Consider the following 17,662-nt stretch of genomic DNA (forward strand, 5'->3'; position numbering starts at 1 on the left):
GTTACTGTTAAACATCTGTCCATCATCGTATAAGGCCCGCCCTCACAATTTGATTGGTTGACCAGCTTTGGGACTCTCATAGTAGCTCCTCAACGGAAAAAAACCCAGACCGATCTTCCCCTCTTCAAAATGTGATGGGCGGGGCTAAGATTGGCTGGCACCCAGGCTAGCAAGCCAATGGTGTAGTTGAGGATTGTAGTGGTAAACAGGTACAAAAGTACTTCAAATCTCTTAAAACACAGCTTTATTGTATAGATGATAAGTAAATAAAAAATGATATATTATTTGTATAATTGAAAATGTATATTTTTCTTACAATTGACTTATGGCTAAGCTACACCCCCAAATGCGATGAGCCAATAACAGTGCGCTAGCTAACCTAATACACTCGGACATTCTCTGCTTCCACCTCCATTAAAATTCATTGCAGTTAGTCAGTTTTCATTCGTTTTTATAGGGAATGTGAAGGTACATCACGCAGTGTTGCATTATGAGAGGTGGGCGCCATGTTTAGAGGCACCACCGACCGCTAAGCCATTTAAGCTAAAATTAGGTCAAATTGAAGAACGGAATAAATTGAGAAGTTGAAAGAAAAAGAGAAGGGACCCTGTCGGGAGAAACTAAATGCTACTGCCAAAAAAACTTTATTTGGACAAATAAACAACATAGATCCATATGATTTAGGATCCAGGCGCACTACCTCCGCTCACATATCTGGTCAATTACCTTGTTTTTGTATTGAGTGCATACACTTTGCAGGAGTTTAAGCGCTAAAAATCCCTTCAAGCACAAAGTAAGATGACACTTCTTCTTTCTGAGTTTTGTGATGGTTGGCAAACCAGCTAAAGAGATATACCATTTACTGGCAATGTATACCTACATATCTTAAAGCGTAACTAAACCCCTGGTCGGAACCTGACTCCACCCACTGGCAATATTTGAAAAATGCAAGAAAAGTGGGCAGATCCCAACGGAGATAGAGGGGACGAACTAAGTGTGTGGAGAGATCGTAACAAGGGCGTGGTGATCTTGAACCTGCTTACGTCACGAGTCATTTTTTACACCATATATTGTAGTATTGAAACACTTTATATCCAAATGTCAAAAAACTTACTAAAATCAATGAACAGCACTAATAAAGCCCCATTCTTACAGATCATTAACTAAAAAAAGTTGGTTTAGGGTTTAGTTACTCTTTAACTCTTTCACCGCCAGCGTTTTTAAAAAAAGTTGCCAGCCAGCGCCAGCGTTTTTCATGATTTTCACAAAAGTTTAATGCCTTCCAGAAAATGTTCTTCTTCAAATAAATAAACATACAATATACCAAATGAAAGAACAGACCCTCTGCTTTCAAACAAAAAAAAACGTTTCATCCTACCTTCAGTAGTTATTTTGTTCAGCTTTTGAATATGGGTAGGTTTCTGCAAAAACACCACATTTTGAGCAAAAAGCAGAGATAATTCCATTTTTGTGACAGACTTTTCATAGAGATCCCATTCAGAGCGATCTTTAAAACAGACACGGACATGCAGCAGCTTGCCATAGGGCAATACTTCCGGGTTTAAAAGTTGCGGAAGAGCAAAAGTACGGCAGAGAAGGAGCATTCAGAACTCACAGTACCTGCATATGCAGTCAGAGAAGGCAAACGAGGCAAAAGGGTCATATAGACCCCAAGGGCCAAAAGTGTAAATAGAAAACGAGGAGCGTTTGAGGGTTAAGAAAAAAGTACTCTTGTACTTTTACTCAAGAAAGTAAAAGTACACAATTTTTTGTGTAATTGGGTATTAAATCAACTTTAATATGCAATATAAAAGGAATAGACAGTATGATTCTATGCTTTAGAATGTAGTGAACATTTTTTAGTAAAGTACATTTTTTCCCAAGACAAACACTCTAATAAAGCTCAGATGCATGGAAAATGTACTTAAAAAACTCAAGAAGTGTCCGCCTCTGGAGTAAATGTGTTTGGTACATGATGGTTCATGACAGATTAAATAAAAATGAATCAATCATCGAAAGTTTTTGGTCTGGTTTGCCTGTTATCAGATAATGTTTGATTTCCTCATAGCCAACTGAGCATCCATATAATTCTGAAAAGAAGATTCCAGGCTTGGATTGGGATCCGTGGCAGGATCTTTTCCTCTGGGCTGTTGTACAGAATAACAGAGAACTGGCAAAACTTGGTTGGGAACAGGTAAAAATACTGAGACATCACTGACAAACTCTGTGTCCTCTGCTACCCTGGATAATAAACTATGTCCATTGTTTCTATAATGCTGGCTTTCTTCTTCTTACATCCAAAAACACACTTCTTTATTCATGCCATTGTTGAGTCTTGAAATTAACCAAGCTATCCAGTGATGTGATGTTTGTAAGTTCTAGCATCTCCTGCTGATTGACGGGTGGGCGGGGTTTTCTGGGGGAAATGCCCATAAAAATAAGTGATACATACACGTCAGCTGGGCCCGTAATCGAAAAAAACTTTCTGAAACTTGTACGAACCCTGCCGAAGTGCATTCGGCCCAGAAATACTCTAGTTGGTGCAGTGTTTTTGGACCTTAAGAAGGCTTTTGACACTGTGAATCACCAGAAATTATTATCAAAATTATCTTTTTATAATTTTTCAGATGAGGCTATAAAATGGATGGAGTCTTATTTAATTAATAGGAAACAGTGCATACATATTGGTAATGCTTATTCTTCATACATTGACTGTAATATCAGTGTACCCCAGGGGTCAGTGTTGGGCCCTATCTTGTTTAGCCTGTATATTAACAACTTCCCGACAGTTGTCAACAGTTGTCGACAGTTCGGCAGGAAGTCATCAAATATATAGCTTATGTATATCCATTTAAACCCGCTAAAGTAGTAAGTGTAGCATGCTAATGGTTAGTGCTTCACATCTAAATTATGACTTAAAGTTTGAAATCTCAGAAAACCATGCTGTTACGCATCCTCACGCTATTTTTAGTGGGTATACGGAAATCCTTGACAATTTCTAGTGGGTATACGGCGTAGTCCTGCGTATCACGTAGACTACACCACTGCTAACCTGTGCTGTTGTGTGTTGGAGGAGCGATTGCTGTTCACTGTGAAGCAGGTACTGTCACACGGTGACGATTACATGGGGTGGAACCAAAAATTCTGACGATTGGTTCCGCCCGGAAATGGTTCCCACCCGGAGGGTGAAGTGAAAACATCGGAACTTACGCGAAACTGCCTCAAGCAAAAATCAAGCGAATGAGATGCAGGTGTGACAGATAAACACAGCGGTCTGTGATTGGAGGAGAAAAGGAATCGAAGGAGGATAAAGAGGATCTGAAAACGGAAGGTTGGTTGCAGTTGACTTTGGTTGCGTTGTGTGGCGGTGCAGTTGGGCTGTGTATTGTGGCAGTGCAGTTGGAGCGTAGCTTTGGAGCAGTGAAGTGGATGTTTGGACACGAATACGGAGACCGAAACAAAAGTAGTGGCTGACACGAAGACGGAGGAGAGTATGTTTGAAAGTTCTGTTGTATTTGGAAATATTGACTCACCTGTTCCGTAGATGTGAATGTGCAACAGTTGGATGCAAGCGATTGGATTTGGTGCTGCCTGCAAGGAAGCCAGCTAGTGGGGGAGCCTAAGGGACGAAGAGAGAGAAAGTGTGATCAACCACTGTAAGTACAGAGCGTATAAAAGGGATGTGTATATCAAGAGTGAAATACTTGACGTGTGTGTGAGCCCTCAGTGATTGAAATAGCGGCCCCATCGCGGAGTCGAGTGGTGGGCGAGCCGGGGACATAGCACCAATAGGAGAAAGGATCATCGCAACAGCTACATTTCCACTTTTGGCCTTCATCACGGAAACGCCCCGCAGATTCTTCGGCCGACTCCACGACGACCCTGGCCTGACCTTATTGTTCACGAAAGTGTGTCGTGGGTGAGTCTGGATTTTACAGAGTGAGTGTGTACACATGATTGTATTGCAGTGGAGTGCTGTGTACCTGTTGTCAGGAGCCGTTATAGGTCGGAGTTGGCCGTATCCAAACGAAGAAGACGCCGTGTGGTGAGTGAAGTGCCTGTCTATTATACGCTGTTTAGCGATCCAGTGTGGAGACCAGCAAGACACTCCAGAGTCCCAGGTCTGAACAACGTATACCACGGTGGTGACGGTGGAAAAGGGTACAGGAAATCAAGACCGTATGTGAGTACAATTCTGGGTGTTGGTATATATGCGAGTGAAGTTGCCGCATTGCTGAAGTTTAGTTGGTTACTAACTGCCTGTCACGGAGCCTCTTCAAAAGTGCGCCCCTGTCCAGAGTCCAGCAATTCCACGTATGGGAAGGAGAGAGCAGCGTTCGGCTCGACAGTGACAGCACCAATTTCCCCGGGCACACCTAAGGCCTTGAAAGGAAGACTACGCACTGACTACTCACCGTATACACCACTACTCACCACCTGTAAGAAAGAGAAAACAATCACAGTAATAGTAAAGTGTGATCTTGTGTTACAGCCCCGAGCCCTCTAAAGGACGAAAACTACGAACCAATTACCTGTAAAGTACTTACAGTATCCACTGCTGCCAGCTACCTGCAAGTAAGAAAAGTCACCATTAACAGTGAAGTGTGATCTTGTGATACAGCCCTGAGCCCCCTAAGGGAGGAAAACGACGAATCAGTTACCTGTAAAGTACTTACCGTATCCACTGCTACCAGCTACCTGCAAGTAAGAGAAATAACAGTTAAAGGTGAAGTGTGATCTTGTGTTACAGCCCGAGCCCTCTAAAGGAGGAAAACGATGAATCAGTTCCCTGTTAAGTACTTACCGTATCCACTGCTACCAGCTACCTGAAAGTAAGAGAAATCACAGTTAAAGGTGAAGTGTGATCTTGTGTTACAGCCCCGAGTCCACTAAAGGAGGAAAACTATGAACCAGTTACTCGCAAGCCACTACAGGAGGAGGCCCCGAATCAGTTACCCGTAAAACACGAGCCAGATACCTGAAGGATACTTACCGGATCCACCGCTGCCAGCTCACTGTAAGAGAGAGAAAGTCGCAGTCATTCATTAAGTAACAATACTGTGTTGCAGAAGTGAACGAGGCATCGGAAAGTGCTGACCGTAGCTGCAGTCTGCTCCCCCTGAAGGTCTGCCTCCAGGACCAACGGAGGGCGCCACGGGATCAAGGAAGAGACCCTAAAGAGTCCCATCCCCTCCCCTTTAAGAAAGCTTCACTTGGAGGCCAGAAGAGGCCTTTATTTTAAGTTCCCCATTCCCCTCCCCTTTAAGGAAGCTTCCCCTGGAGGCCAGAAGAGGCCTTTATTTTAAGTCCCCCTTTTACCTTCCCTGATTATCTTTTTAAATAATTTAAATAAAGCTTATTTTAACTTTACTTGTACCTTGTGTGTCTGGTCATTGGGGTGGCTTTGGGAACCTCCTCGAGGTGGAAACTAGAAAGGGGCGTGACCCTATAGTATCTGGGTCCGCCCCGGCTTGTGACAGTACCTCTTAGACCCTCCTTGGACAAGGCGGAGAGCGAGTCTACACCCAGCCGCCCGTACTGGTCCTTTGGTCAGGCGATGTACCGTTCCCTTCCTTACTCCATCACGCTGTGAAAGAAGACCGAAGGTAGTGTGAGTAAACTCTATGTACAAGTTGGAGAACTGAAAGTAAAGTTGAAGAGTTACGTTTACCTGCTTCGTCCGAAAGTCCCACGTAGTGTGCCCGCCTGTTGGAGAACTGAAAGTAAAGTTAAGAGTTACACTTTTCTGTTACGTCCGAAAAGTCCCACGTAGTGTTCCCGCCTGTTGGAGAACTGAAAGTAAAGTTGAAGAGTTACATTTACCTGTTACGTCCGAAAGTCCCACGTAGTGTGCCCGCCTGTTGGAGAACTGAAAGTAAAGTTAAAGAGTTACATTTACCTGTTACGTCCGAACGTCCCACGTAGTGTGTTCGCCAGCTGGAGGTCCAAGAGAGAAGTCGAGAGTTATACTTACCTGTGAAGACCGAGAGTCCCCCGCCTCCCCCTCGCTGCACCTGTACACCCCCTTGCAGTATACCTGCATCACCTGGAGAGAGAACCAGGCCCCAAAAAGTCTCTAACTGTTTGTGATCACAGAAGGCAGCGAAGGGAGTACCCTCGAGGAGCAGGAGAAAGGATTCACCTCTCACGGCGAGGCGTGGCCTCGGCCCCGTTCCATAGTTCACCACCAGGCTCTGCCAAGGAAGGACCTAAACATACAGGTGACCACTGGAGTTAAAACCCCCTATTAATTGTGTGTTCTATTTGCCTCCAGGAGTCGAGGAGGGCACCACGTGTATACGAAGGAGAAACCGAGGAAGTTACGACCCGTACACACCAGAAGAAGCCATACGTACTGGGGACGAAGGAGCTCCGTCCCTTTCCCCTTGGCCCCTCTCTCACTCCCCCTGCAATGATACACAACAGAGATCATTTTAATCCCCATTCCCCATCCCCATTTTTGCTTTTAAATAATTTAAATAAAGATTGTTCAAATTTTACTTATCTGGTTTCGTGTCTGGTCATTGGTGGTGCTTTTGGGGACCTCCTCGAGGTGAAACGTCCGGAGGGGCACTAGAGGCCCGCTCCAGTGACATGTGTTTAATCATGCAATAGCATAATTGCATTTTTCTGGAGGGACTGTGCAATAATAAATGTTTTGAACAGAAGATTTGCTACAGTGTTGTCGCATGATCTTAATTCAGTAGCTTCCATTACCCAAATGGCCAAAAATATATTTTCAAATATCATTATATATATATATATATATATATATATATATATATATATATATATATATATATATATATATATATATATATATATATATATATATGTGACCAGTCACGGAAAGTAGGGACACAAGTCGGATCTGGGGCATTTTGAGTTATTCACAGATTCTGAAGGTGCAGTTTCTAAGCTTTCCAACGATGTGTAACACGTGGAAATCTGATAAGATTTGGAGAAGTTGTGGCCATTTGAATATAGGAACTCAGAAATACTCAAACCGAGAAAATCGAGACGAAAGGGACTCTTCTTTCCAAGTGAGGGAGACAATAGGGCTCATTTACATCTCATTTAGCTAAGCCATACCCCCTGTAAAGCCGTTTTGAGATACAGATGTTATAGCATTATATGTAGTATTTTATAACCAAATAACAACATGCAAAAATAAACATGACTCTTTTTACCTTTGTGGGGATCACAAGTCGAATCCAGTCTGTTTCAGATTATCCAATGACCATTTTGTCCACATGCGTATAATCCGTGAAATATAGATTGTTTACATCAGATTTCGCATGACCCGGCAAAACGTGACATTTTCACGTTGGTCCATACGTGAAATAGTCACGTATTTGCGTGATATAGGGTTGCAATCTGAAGACTATTTACAACGTAACATGTAGGGTATATGAGATTACACTCCGTTAAACACATGAACCCGCCCTCAAAGTTTGTATTTAAAATAGGGAGGGAGGTAGTATCATAGATCATCCAAACAGCGCCGTCGAAAACGTGAAGTCCTTTAGGGATGTAACCAATCGCTCGCTCGTTCCTCCATCAGCCAATAACTTCATGGAAAATATTGATAGACAAAGCATGTAGCCAATTATATAAAGACTACAACGATCTCTGTGTAACTTCTGTGTGTTTGGACTCATGCTGCGCTGCAAGAACTGACATAGAGATGACGTCAAAGTACCGCGAGAGCGAGTCGAATTTAAATTACTCCATAAGATTTCTTGAAGAGCTCTCGCGGTACTTTGACGTCATCCGACTGCGGCGCCGCATAAAGTCAGTGACGCGCCTGACGTACGATGCGACTGACTGTTATTTGTTCCGCCCCAGCTTCTTTTATTTTTCTTTTGTTTTGTGCGCCAGAGCTTTACAGTCTGGGGAGATGCACGCTATAAGTTTGAAAAAAACTTAGCAAACATGTCTGAGGGACAGGGCAGCCGCGTCACTACAGTCACGTGACTTTACGCTCGAGCCGGAAGAGAAGACAATGCTGAATAAAGTCGTAATTCTGCTATTTTTGACCAAACTGTATTTCCGATGCTTCAACACAATCTAACTGACCCACTGATGTCACATGGACTACTTTGATGATGTTTTTATTACCTTTCTGAACATGGAAACCATACATAGATTTTCAATGAAGGAGATAGAAAGCTCTCGGACTAAATCTAACGATAAAACATCTTAAACTGTGTTCCGAAGATGAACGGAGGTCTTCCGAGTTTAGAACGACATAAGGGTAAGTCATTAATTGCATTATTTTCATTTTTGGGCGAACTATCCTTATTTAGTAGTCACGCTGTTCCCTTTGGGGGCGGAGGCGAAAACACAAGCTTATACAGTATGTAAATATACACAGACAATGACGCCCCCCGCTGCACGCTAGAATCTCCGGAAAAACAAGCCTATTTTAACCGCAAAATGTACGCTTTTAAATATACAAAAACTGCTATCTCAAACATGGAGAGGCTTCTTTGTGATCTCAACTAACAGATTCTGCAATAAAACGAAAATCACAAATTTTGAAAAAAAAACTTTGTTTCTCAATTTCTCGAAACTTGTGCTGCCGACTTGTGTCCCTGGTTTCCGTGACGGGTCACATATATATATATATATATATATATATATATATATATATATATATATATGTATATATATATATATATTTATATATATATATATATATATATATATATATATATATATATATATATATATTTATATATATATATATATATATATATATATATATATATTAAAATCAGTGGCAGCGACTTCTCTTCCGAGAAGTGCAAATTCAAAATATCTGTTTGTTGCATCATGTGAACCATTTGCATCATGTGTCATGTCAAAATAAATGCCTGCTGTACACGCATTGAAAGGGTTTATGATAAAAGAGACGCTCACATTCACAAAATACTCGCAAGACACTCCCTTTGGGCAATTTGTTGTATATTTTGAAATATATTTTAAAAATAAATATATTTCAAAACATTTACTTTAACATTACATTGGAAGATTACGTAACTTATGTAACCCTCGTTCCATGAAGGAAGGGAACGGAAATGTCATGCTGTGACAGACGAATTGGGAACTCGCTTAGAGAGACCAATCTGCTTCATACTCTACTAAAACGCCAATGAGCTTGGAATTGAGATATTTGCATAATGCTGGCGCCGCCCCGCCAGGTGCGTATATAAGCCACAGGTGAAAATATGGAAATTAGCTTCATTTCGCTGAGAAAGCCGGAAAGTGTGACCGGCCGATAAACAGCAGGGAGCAGTCCTGTGGCGACAGGACGTGACGTCTCCGTTCCCTTCCTTCAGGGAACGAGGGTTACATATGTAACCGAGACGTTCCCTTTCAGTCGGTCACTACGACGTCACGTCGTGACCGACGAATTGGGAATCCCTACCAAAACGCCACTGAGGGCTGACCTCTTCCAGTGTCTGCGTAAAGCCCTCCGGTTCCACTTAAGGATAAGGAGAATTAGGTTTTAAGGCAGAAGGCCGGGCACTAGATGTTCCTTTAACCCCACAGTAGTGCCAGCGACTGGGAAGCGCCCTATCTGAGCAGTATAGGGACGCTGCGGAAGCCACCGCCCCGTTAAGGGCTATTGGTGGGCGAAAGTCAACCGTAGTTGAGGTAAAAATGACAGCCTTGGCTGTGATAGCAAAGCAGTGCTCTGCTGAGGGAAACGGAAAAATACTCACAAAGGAACCCGGTGGGACGCAATGTGGATGCCCGAGCCAAACACAGGTTCGCGAGGATGCAGCTAGTGAGAGGCTGGCAGCGGATGCTCCGCAACATCAGGCTGCCAAGTCAGCGGAGGAAGGCAAAACAAATTATTACGCATTTTTGCCTTGATGGCCTTCCATACTGAGCTCAGTTTGGAGCAGCAGTCGGAGGCTGCAAGCCGACCTGCGAGCCTGTTCTCTGTGCTTCCCCTAACGAGGAAAGGACACGAGAGGAGACAGGCTCGACACGAACACTGTAAAATCTAATGAACGTATTAGGTGTCGCCCAACCAGCAACTCTGCAGATCTCTGTTAGCGAGGAACCACGAGTGAGTGCCCAAGATGAGGCAACACTTCTAGTAGAGTGAGCTCTCAAATTAAATGGACAAGGAATGCCCTGCAGATTATAAGCAAGGGCGATAGTATCAACTATCCAATGAGACATCCTCTGCTTAGTGACAGCTTTCCCTCTCTGCTGACCACCGTAACAAACAAAGAGCTGATCTGAGGTCCTGAGGCTTTGTGTGCGATCCACGTAGATGCGTAACGCTCATACAGGGCATAATAAAGCCATGGTTGGGTCTGCCTCCTCCGGGGGCAAAGCTTGCAAGCTCACCACCTTATCTCTGAAGGGAGTGGTGGGAACTTTGGGCACGTAGCCTGGTCTGGGTCTCAGTGAGACAGCAGGACCAAACTGAAGGCACGAATTGTCAACAGAGAATGCATATAAATCCCTTACTCTCTTCACGGAGGCCAATGCTAGCAGGGTTAGAGTTTTTATTGATAAAAACTTCAGACTCGCAGACTGCAAAGGCTCAAATGGGAGACCTGAAGGCTTCAGCACCATGGACAGGTTTCAGGAGGAAAGAGGGAGGGCGCGAGGGGTTTAGCCTGCGAGCGCCTCTTAAAATCTAATAACCAAATCATGCTGGCCAACTGATCTGCCGTTAATAAGTGAGTGATGAGCAGAAATAGCGGCGATATCAACTTTAATGGCGGAGGGTGACAGCCTACCATCTAACCTATGTTGAAGATATAAAAGCACAATGTTAAGCATTCTCTGGGGTCCTCGCGTTGCGAAGAGCACCAGGTGACGAAAAAAGGGTTTCATTTAAGCGCGTAAGCCCGGCTTGTGGACGGTGCTCGTACCGTGTTGATGGTGTTAGATACCGCTTGCGATAAATCACCTAAACATTGCGCGCACTCAGCGACCATACATGGAAATTCCACAGGTCGGGGCGCGGGTGCCATAATGTGCCCCTTCCTTGAAAAAAGAAAGTCCTTCCTCAGGGGAATTCGCCAGGGAGGGGCTGTCGCGAAGAGCATTAACTCTGAAAACCATTTCCTGGTCGTCCAGTACGGGGCGACTAATAAAAGGCTCTCCTCGTCCTGCCTGACTTTGCACAGTGTCTGTGCAATTAAGCTCACTGGAGTGAATGCGTATTTCCGCGTCCCCCGCGGCCAGCTGTGTGCCAACGCATCCACGACGAGGCTTCCCTCGGTTAGTGAATAAAACAGGCGACAGTGGGTATCGTGCGGTGACGCAAATAGATATATCTGCGCACGACCGAACTTCTTCCAAATTAGCTGAACCGTCTGGGGGTGGAGTCGCCATTCGCCGGGGCGCGCAGCTCGGGAAGCGCGTCTGCCGCTGTATTGAGCGTACCCGGGATGTAAATGGCACGAAGGGACCTCAGATGCTTCTGACTCCAAAGGAGGAGATGACGAGCGAAATGCGACAGGTGACAAGAGCGCAAAAACCGCCTTAACGGTAAATAACGCAACAGTCGCAATGTTGTCGGTGTCGGCTAATACATCCTTCCCTCGCATCTCCATAGCGGAGCGTACAAGTCCCAGATATACAGCGCACCACTCGCGGCAGTTGGGGTGCTATGCACACCCCTGAGACTGCAAGCCCGTCATACGTGGCTGCTCATCCCGTGCTGGGGGCATCGCATGTGCTACAGAATGCCAGGAGACCCGACTCAGGGGCATATCTTGCTATCAGAAATGCTGGGTCTGACCACGGGGTAAAATAGAAATGACACGCAGGTGTAATGGAGCACAGACTCCGGAAAACACCCGCTGGCGATAGAGGAGAGGTAGGGTGAGCTGGTGTGCCCACTCACGGCTCTCTCGATCCTCCGGAGACCTGGAGAGGGAAGAGGAATGCACTCTTGTGTGTGGTTAAGTGGGTACCGGCTGGACAGTCGGTGGAACAGATGTAAACCAAGGATTTTCCACCCGACCCTCTACCGGGGGAAGGAGCGAATCACCGTCTCCTGAAGAGTGATCCTCTGCCACTCCGGGTCGCCCGTCTCTGGCCACTTAAACTCCAGATTTTCACGGGAAGCGGCTAAACGGCGGGTCGAGCTGCTGACGACCGGTTCCCCTGCGCTGCCGAGATGGGGTCCAAGGAGGGGAACAGAGGTGGCCGCCGCAGGACGCCGACGGCGAGAGGCAGACTGAGGAGCCGGCGTGGTGGACCAAGGGCAGCTCTCTTTCGCCGGGGAATGACCTAAGAGATCGCCTCAGTCTGCGCAGCGGAGCTGTATGACTCCATGGGCTCGCCGAAGAGGCCGGTCTGTGAGACAGGAGCATTCAAGAAGTTGTTCTCGTCTGCGTCCGTCATGTAAGCCAGACATAGCCAAAGGTGGCGATCTGGAACACTGTGGTGGACATCGCACGACTGAAGGTCGCGGCTTCCCTCGTAAATCTCTAAAGCCTTCGCTTAGTGAACCTGCAGTGACGTTATTGCGTGCAGGGCTGAAGCCGCGTCTCTGCATGCCTGATGGGCAGCGCCCGTAACCGGACGACTGTCTATACAAACACGGGAGGGAAGGGTTGGGTGGTCCCTCCAGGAACGCAGCTGCATCGCAACCCCCCGCTCCACTGAAGGGATCCCCCCCTTAGCGGCTCCGTTGGTGAGGGAGGTGAGGGGTAAAAGCTGAACGGCCGAGACGGCCGCAAATCACGTCAGCTCTTCGTGCACGGCCGCCATCTCCGGGACGACTCCGCCTCGGAGGGAAAAATGGGCACCCCTCTGATGCTGCAGAAGTGACGGGACCAGAAGGAGGTCCAATGGATTCGGCAGAAATCGCAGAACACGACTCTGCAGTCTCCACCGGAGCCTCAACCGGCTGAGGATGGGAAGGCCGGTAGGTGAAGGACGCATCCTCCGTCCTACTCAGCGTAGTGATGCGAAGAGCGTCCTGCGAGCGCTTGACAGCCGCACCATGCCGGCGTTCAGCACTGCAAAGGCGTGGACGTCGTTCCCGTAGAAACGACAGTCGTCTCCGCAATCCAAGAGAGTTATGCTCTCACAGAGAGAACAAAAGCTCTCCATGAACGCAGCCTCGGAGTGCTAGATGCGCAAGCACGAAGACAGTGCTCGTGACCGTCACTGGAATCCCTGTACTTCTCGCACCCAAGATCGCATGGAGGAAAAGCCATCCTGAAAAGGACGCTGATCTCCGAATATACGAGAGAGTGGCTGTCTTTAAAAAGACACAGAGCTCTCACGTATCACTCTTTAGGGAAATCACTCTTTAGGTGCTCAGCTGATGATGTGCACAGGGAGAGACAACGCACACACTAAACTCAAAACAAAATATATGCAGAGCAGTGGAATACTGCGAGCGTCCGCTGTGTTAGTACTGCTTGTCAATCAACTTCAGCAACCGTTCCCCGAAGAGCAGATAGTAGCTTCTCAGTAGCAGATAATGCCGGCTTTCGAAGCGAAAAGGCTAATTTCCATATTTGCACCTGTGGCTTATATACGCACCTGGCGGGGCGGCGCCAGCATTATGCAAATATCTCAATGCCAAGTTCATTGGCGTTTTAGTAGAGTACGAAGCAGATTGGTCTCTCTAAGCGAGTTCCCAATTCGTCGGTCACGACGTGACGTCGTAGTGACCGACTGAAAGGGAAGTGTAAACATAACAGGTTTGAAAAGGTTCAAATTAAATATACTCAATTGCAAAAATATACTTATATTATTTAAAATTTTTGTATACTTCATACATTTTGTAAAAACGTATATTTTGGTGAGGAAAATATATGTTGTAAAATTAGAAATATATTTGTTGCCCCTGAAATACATTTTGAAATATATGTTAATATATAAAGGTTAAAACAAATATATTTTCAAATGTAAAATTTAATTAAGCTTTCCAGAAAATTAGATCAATATGCTTGTACTGATTGTGTAGTTTAACTTCTTTACATCATGAGTAGTTTGTAGCACTGCTAACTGCATGTCTGTGTGTGTGTGCGTGTGTGTGCGTGTGTGTGTGTGTGTGTGTGTGTGTGTGTGTGTGCGTGTGCGTGTGCGTGTGCGTGTGCGTGTGCGTGTGCGTGTGCGTGTGTGTGTGTGTGTGTGTGTGCGTGTGCGTGTGTGTGTGCTCGTGTGTTTGTATTTTATAGTGCAGAGATTGTATCGCAGCCGCTCTGGCAGCCAGTAAGATTTTAAGAAAACTGGCGCAGGAAAGCCGAGATCTTGATGGTGAGGAGGCAAAGGAAATGAGAGATCACGCCGATCACTATGAGACACAAGCCATGGGTATGATGACCTCAACACTTCTGCCCTGAGTGTTTGTCATGTGTTTGTGTTGATCTTTAGTGTTGTGTTGTAGGTGTTTTCAGTGAATGTCACACCAGTGATCCTCAGCGAGCTCAGAAACTCTTGATCCGGATGTCACCGTCGTGGGGAAGATGCACCTGTCTGTGGCTCGCTCTGGAAGCTCAGAATAAAAGATTCATCGCTCACTCAGGAGTCCAGGTCATTATGAGGATTTCATTTCAATCTGTAAACCTGACATTAAAGTTGAGTCATGTAGGTTGAGTCTGTCTGTCTGTCTGTCTGTCTGTCTGTCTGTCTGTCTGTCTGTCTGTAGAGTCTGCTCACACAGATCTGGTGCGGTGAGCTCTCGGTGGAGAATACATACTGGAAGGTTTTGGTCTGCATGGTCTTTTTTCCTCTTATATACACTGGCTTCTTATCCTTCAGGTAAAAATATTACTGATTGTATTAAACTTTAAGATCAAAACTCTCGTTTCAAGTTTAAAGGTTTTATCTATATAGACATCACCAGTTGGTAGTGCAGTCTTTTCTAATCTTATAAGAAATGATTTTTAAAAACATTTTAATTTGAAAACTTTAATTATCTTCTATATCAACTGCTGTATGTCCAGATAAATGATGTTTGTGTTGATGTTTGTGTGATGATGTTTGTTGTCTTCCAGATGTGATGAAGATATTCAGAAAGAGGCTGAGAGGACAGAGCAACAGAAACGGGCCAAGGATTCTAGACAAACAAATACCAAAAATAAACAAAATTCACGGTTAGTTAATGTTATATAAACACGAGCTAATGCAATGTTAATGCATCATTATCCTGTGATGAATAATGTCTAGGTTTACCCTTTATTCTGATGATTACCTTTAGACATTCTGTTGGCTTATGCCGAGTTCAAACTGCATGATTTTTAAACTAGTCGGGTCACAGATGTTTTCACACTGCGTGATTATCTGGGGAAGCGTTCAGTCGCAGCTGTTTCAGACTGAATGATGAATTGGGGACAGGGCTTCTCATACTGCATGACTTTACCGTAGGAAAAATCGCCAACAACTTTGTCCCGGTCCGCAAACTACGTCTCACAACCAAACGCAGGCGAGAAGTGATGCGAAGGATACAATGCAAGACCGCAATTCTCACGTGAGACTGGAATTCTTAATAAAAATAGTAGCCCGCAAGAAGCTTACCATACAAATTGCATATGTGATCATTTGCAGCAGAAAGAAGAAGAAATAAATATTATGAAGGAGGAAATGTTTGGAGAGACTCCCCGAACTGTATGTTGCTCTCTCATTGGCTGTAGGTCATCGCCAATGTTATTATCAGACAAATCGCTTAGGTTACTCACGTAACCCCGGTTCCCTGAAATAACGGGAACGAGCATTGCGTCAGTTGCTGACGCTATGGGGGAAACTCCTGTTTACTCCGCGATTGAAGCCTATTGGTTAACGTCTGTAAAAGTTACAGACCTATGGCTTTCGAGCCCACGAAAGTGGCGGGACTATGCCCTATAATAGTCTGAAAAAGAGCACCATAACTCACTTGCATTCGACTGAAGCGCGTAGCCGAATGAAGCTCGCTGCGTAGGCGTTTGTAGCACGGCCAACTACGCAATGCTCGTTCCCGTTATGTCAGGGAACCGAGGTTACGTGAGTAACCTAAGCGTTCCCTTTGCAATACGGTTCACTTCGCATTGCGTCAGTTGGTGACGCTATGGGGGAACGTAATCCCATCACTGAAGTGCCTTACCGGAGAGACACTGTATGTGGCCCTATATCCGGCATATTCACAGCTTTAAAGCAAAAGTGTAAGCACCATATAAAATGTTAACGCGCATACAGTGGGGTTTTAAGCGCACCGGGAAGCACATAACATAGCACAAGACGGCGAGATCACAGAGCGTGCCGCGGGTGTGCAAGAATAAGTAAGTCCAGAGTCACGTTGGTGAGCTCGCTGAGCGCACCCCGATGTACACATTAAACGTCTACTTAGTAAGTGATCTGCGAGGCTCACGAACGGCCGATCTGACTATAATATGCGGCAGAACAGTTCGTAACGTGGGATTATACAGATACCACAATAGTGTGAACCCAGGTGAGCACCTTTTAATGCAACAAACCCCAGTAGCGCGCAAGGCAGGGATGTCGAAGCTGTAAAATTAACAACGTGGATGGCGAGGACCAGCCGGCCGTGTCACAAATGTCAAAATGAGAAACCTCTTAGACTATGCCCGAGGTAAAGCTAATCCACACATGGAGTAGGTTTAACCACGAGTGAGCATCATTGTTAAGGGAGGTGATAACTTCAACGATCCATAAATAACCTGTGTTGACAGGTGCCCAAGTGAGTGATCTGTGAAGCAGTTTTTCCGCTACGATACTGACGGTGCAAGCGAGCAGGGTCTTATGGCTGTTATTTTCTCTTCCTAGAGAGACGGCGGCCTCAGACTTTTTCAGGCAGGTGATAACTTCAACGATCCATAAATAACCTGTGTTGATAGGTGCCCAAGTGAGTGATCTGTGAAGCAGACGAACAGCTGATCGTCTGATGTATGTCAGATGTATCTGTCATTCAGGACCTTGGACAGTTCCAGACAGCCGCCGTGCACGAGCCTCTGTAGTGAGGAGAAAAGTGTTCCACAACAAAATTCATGGGGGTTTACACTTTTTGCTGTCACCAGACAGTGATAGATCAAACTTTGCATAAGGATGCCTCGCGAAAGCGGTCCTAGCAGCTCGTGTCAACGTGTCATAAGGCATGTAGGTCATGTCTCACGGATGCAATCTCCACACGCCCGTCGTAACGGGGTTATATGTCTGCATCTTGGTTGTTTAAGCACGAGATGCGTATCACTCTGATTGAACATAGCTTATAAAAGCGATGCAATGAGCTTATAAAGGAGATGACTCGTCAGCTTGTACAGGGGGCGAAAACTCAGCCTGGCTCGGTGAATAATGAAACCACCACAGTTTGCTCGACCGCATTATCACAATAACACGGTCGAGAGTGCTGCAGTGCTTAAATCACCCCCTTAAATGGACTGTATGTACAGTACAAGGTGATTGATATGAGACAAACGGGCATTCTGGTGTTAAGCTCGCTTTCCGAGCGTCATAAACGAAACTCATTGTGGCGGGTAGCAAGCTCACTTGAGGTTGATATTACCCTTAATTTCTCCGAGTATTGAAGTGGAGCGTAGGTGTGAGCGTCTTCAGATCCACTGATATAAACCAGCCATATGGCCGAAAAACATCATAAACCGCTTGGCTGTAAGCCTTTGAGTGGCCGTCCGGAGAGGGCGCGATTCAAACGCTTGGGGCCATGAAAAAG

The 17,662-nt window shown here is 45.4% G+C and overlaps 1 protein-coding gene across 1 annotated transcript in view; it reads left to right on the forward strand.

Moving 5' to 3' along the window:
* Nucleotides 1-2,068: 2,068 nt before the first annotated feature.
* The window catches only part of LOC129452101 (transient receptor potential cation channel subfamily M member 2-like), a 45,372-nt gene continuing 29,778 nt past the window's right edge, over nucleotides 2,069-17,662 (forward strand). The window contains exons 1-5 of the mRNA XM_073854751.1: nucleotides 2,069-2,194; nucleotides 14,181-14,316; nucleotides 14,390-14,535; nucleotides 14,651-14,763; nucleotides 15,000-15,098. Of these exons, the coding sequence (XP_073710852.1) occupies nucleotides 14,277-14,316; nucleotides 14,390-14,535; nucleotides 14,651-14,763; nucleotides 15,000-15,098 (398 nt within the window). The 5' untranslated portion in view covers nucleotides 2,069-2,194; nucleotides 14,181-14,276. The remainder of the gene's footprint in view (nucleotides 2,195-14,180; nucleotides 14,317-14,389; nucleotides 14,536-14,650; nucleotides 14,764-14,999; nucleotides 15,099-17,662) is intronic.

The sequence above is a fragment of the Misgurnus anguillicaudatus genome, chromosome 17 (genome assembly GCF_027580225.2).
Source record: "Misgurnus anguillicaudatus chromosome 17, ASM2758022v2, whole genome shotgun sequence".
NCBI lineage: Eukaryota > Metazoa > Chordata > Actinopteri > Cypriniformes > Cobitidae > Misgurnus > Misgurnus anguillicaudatus.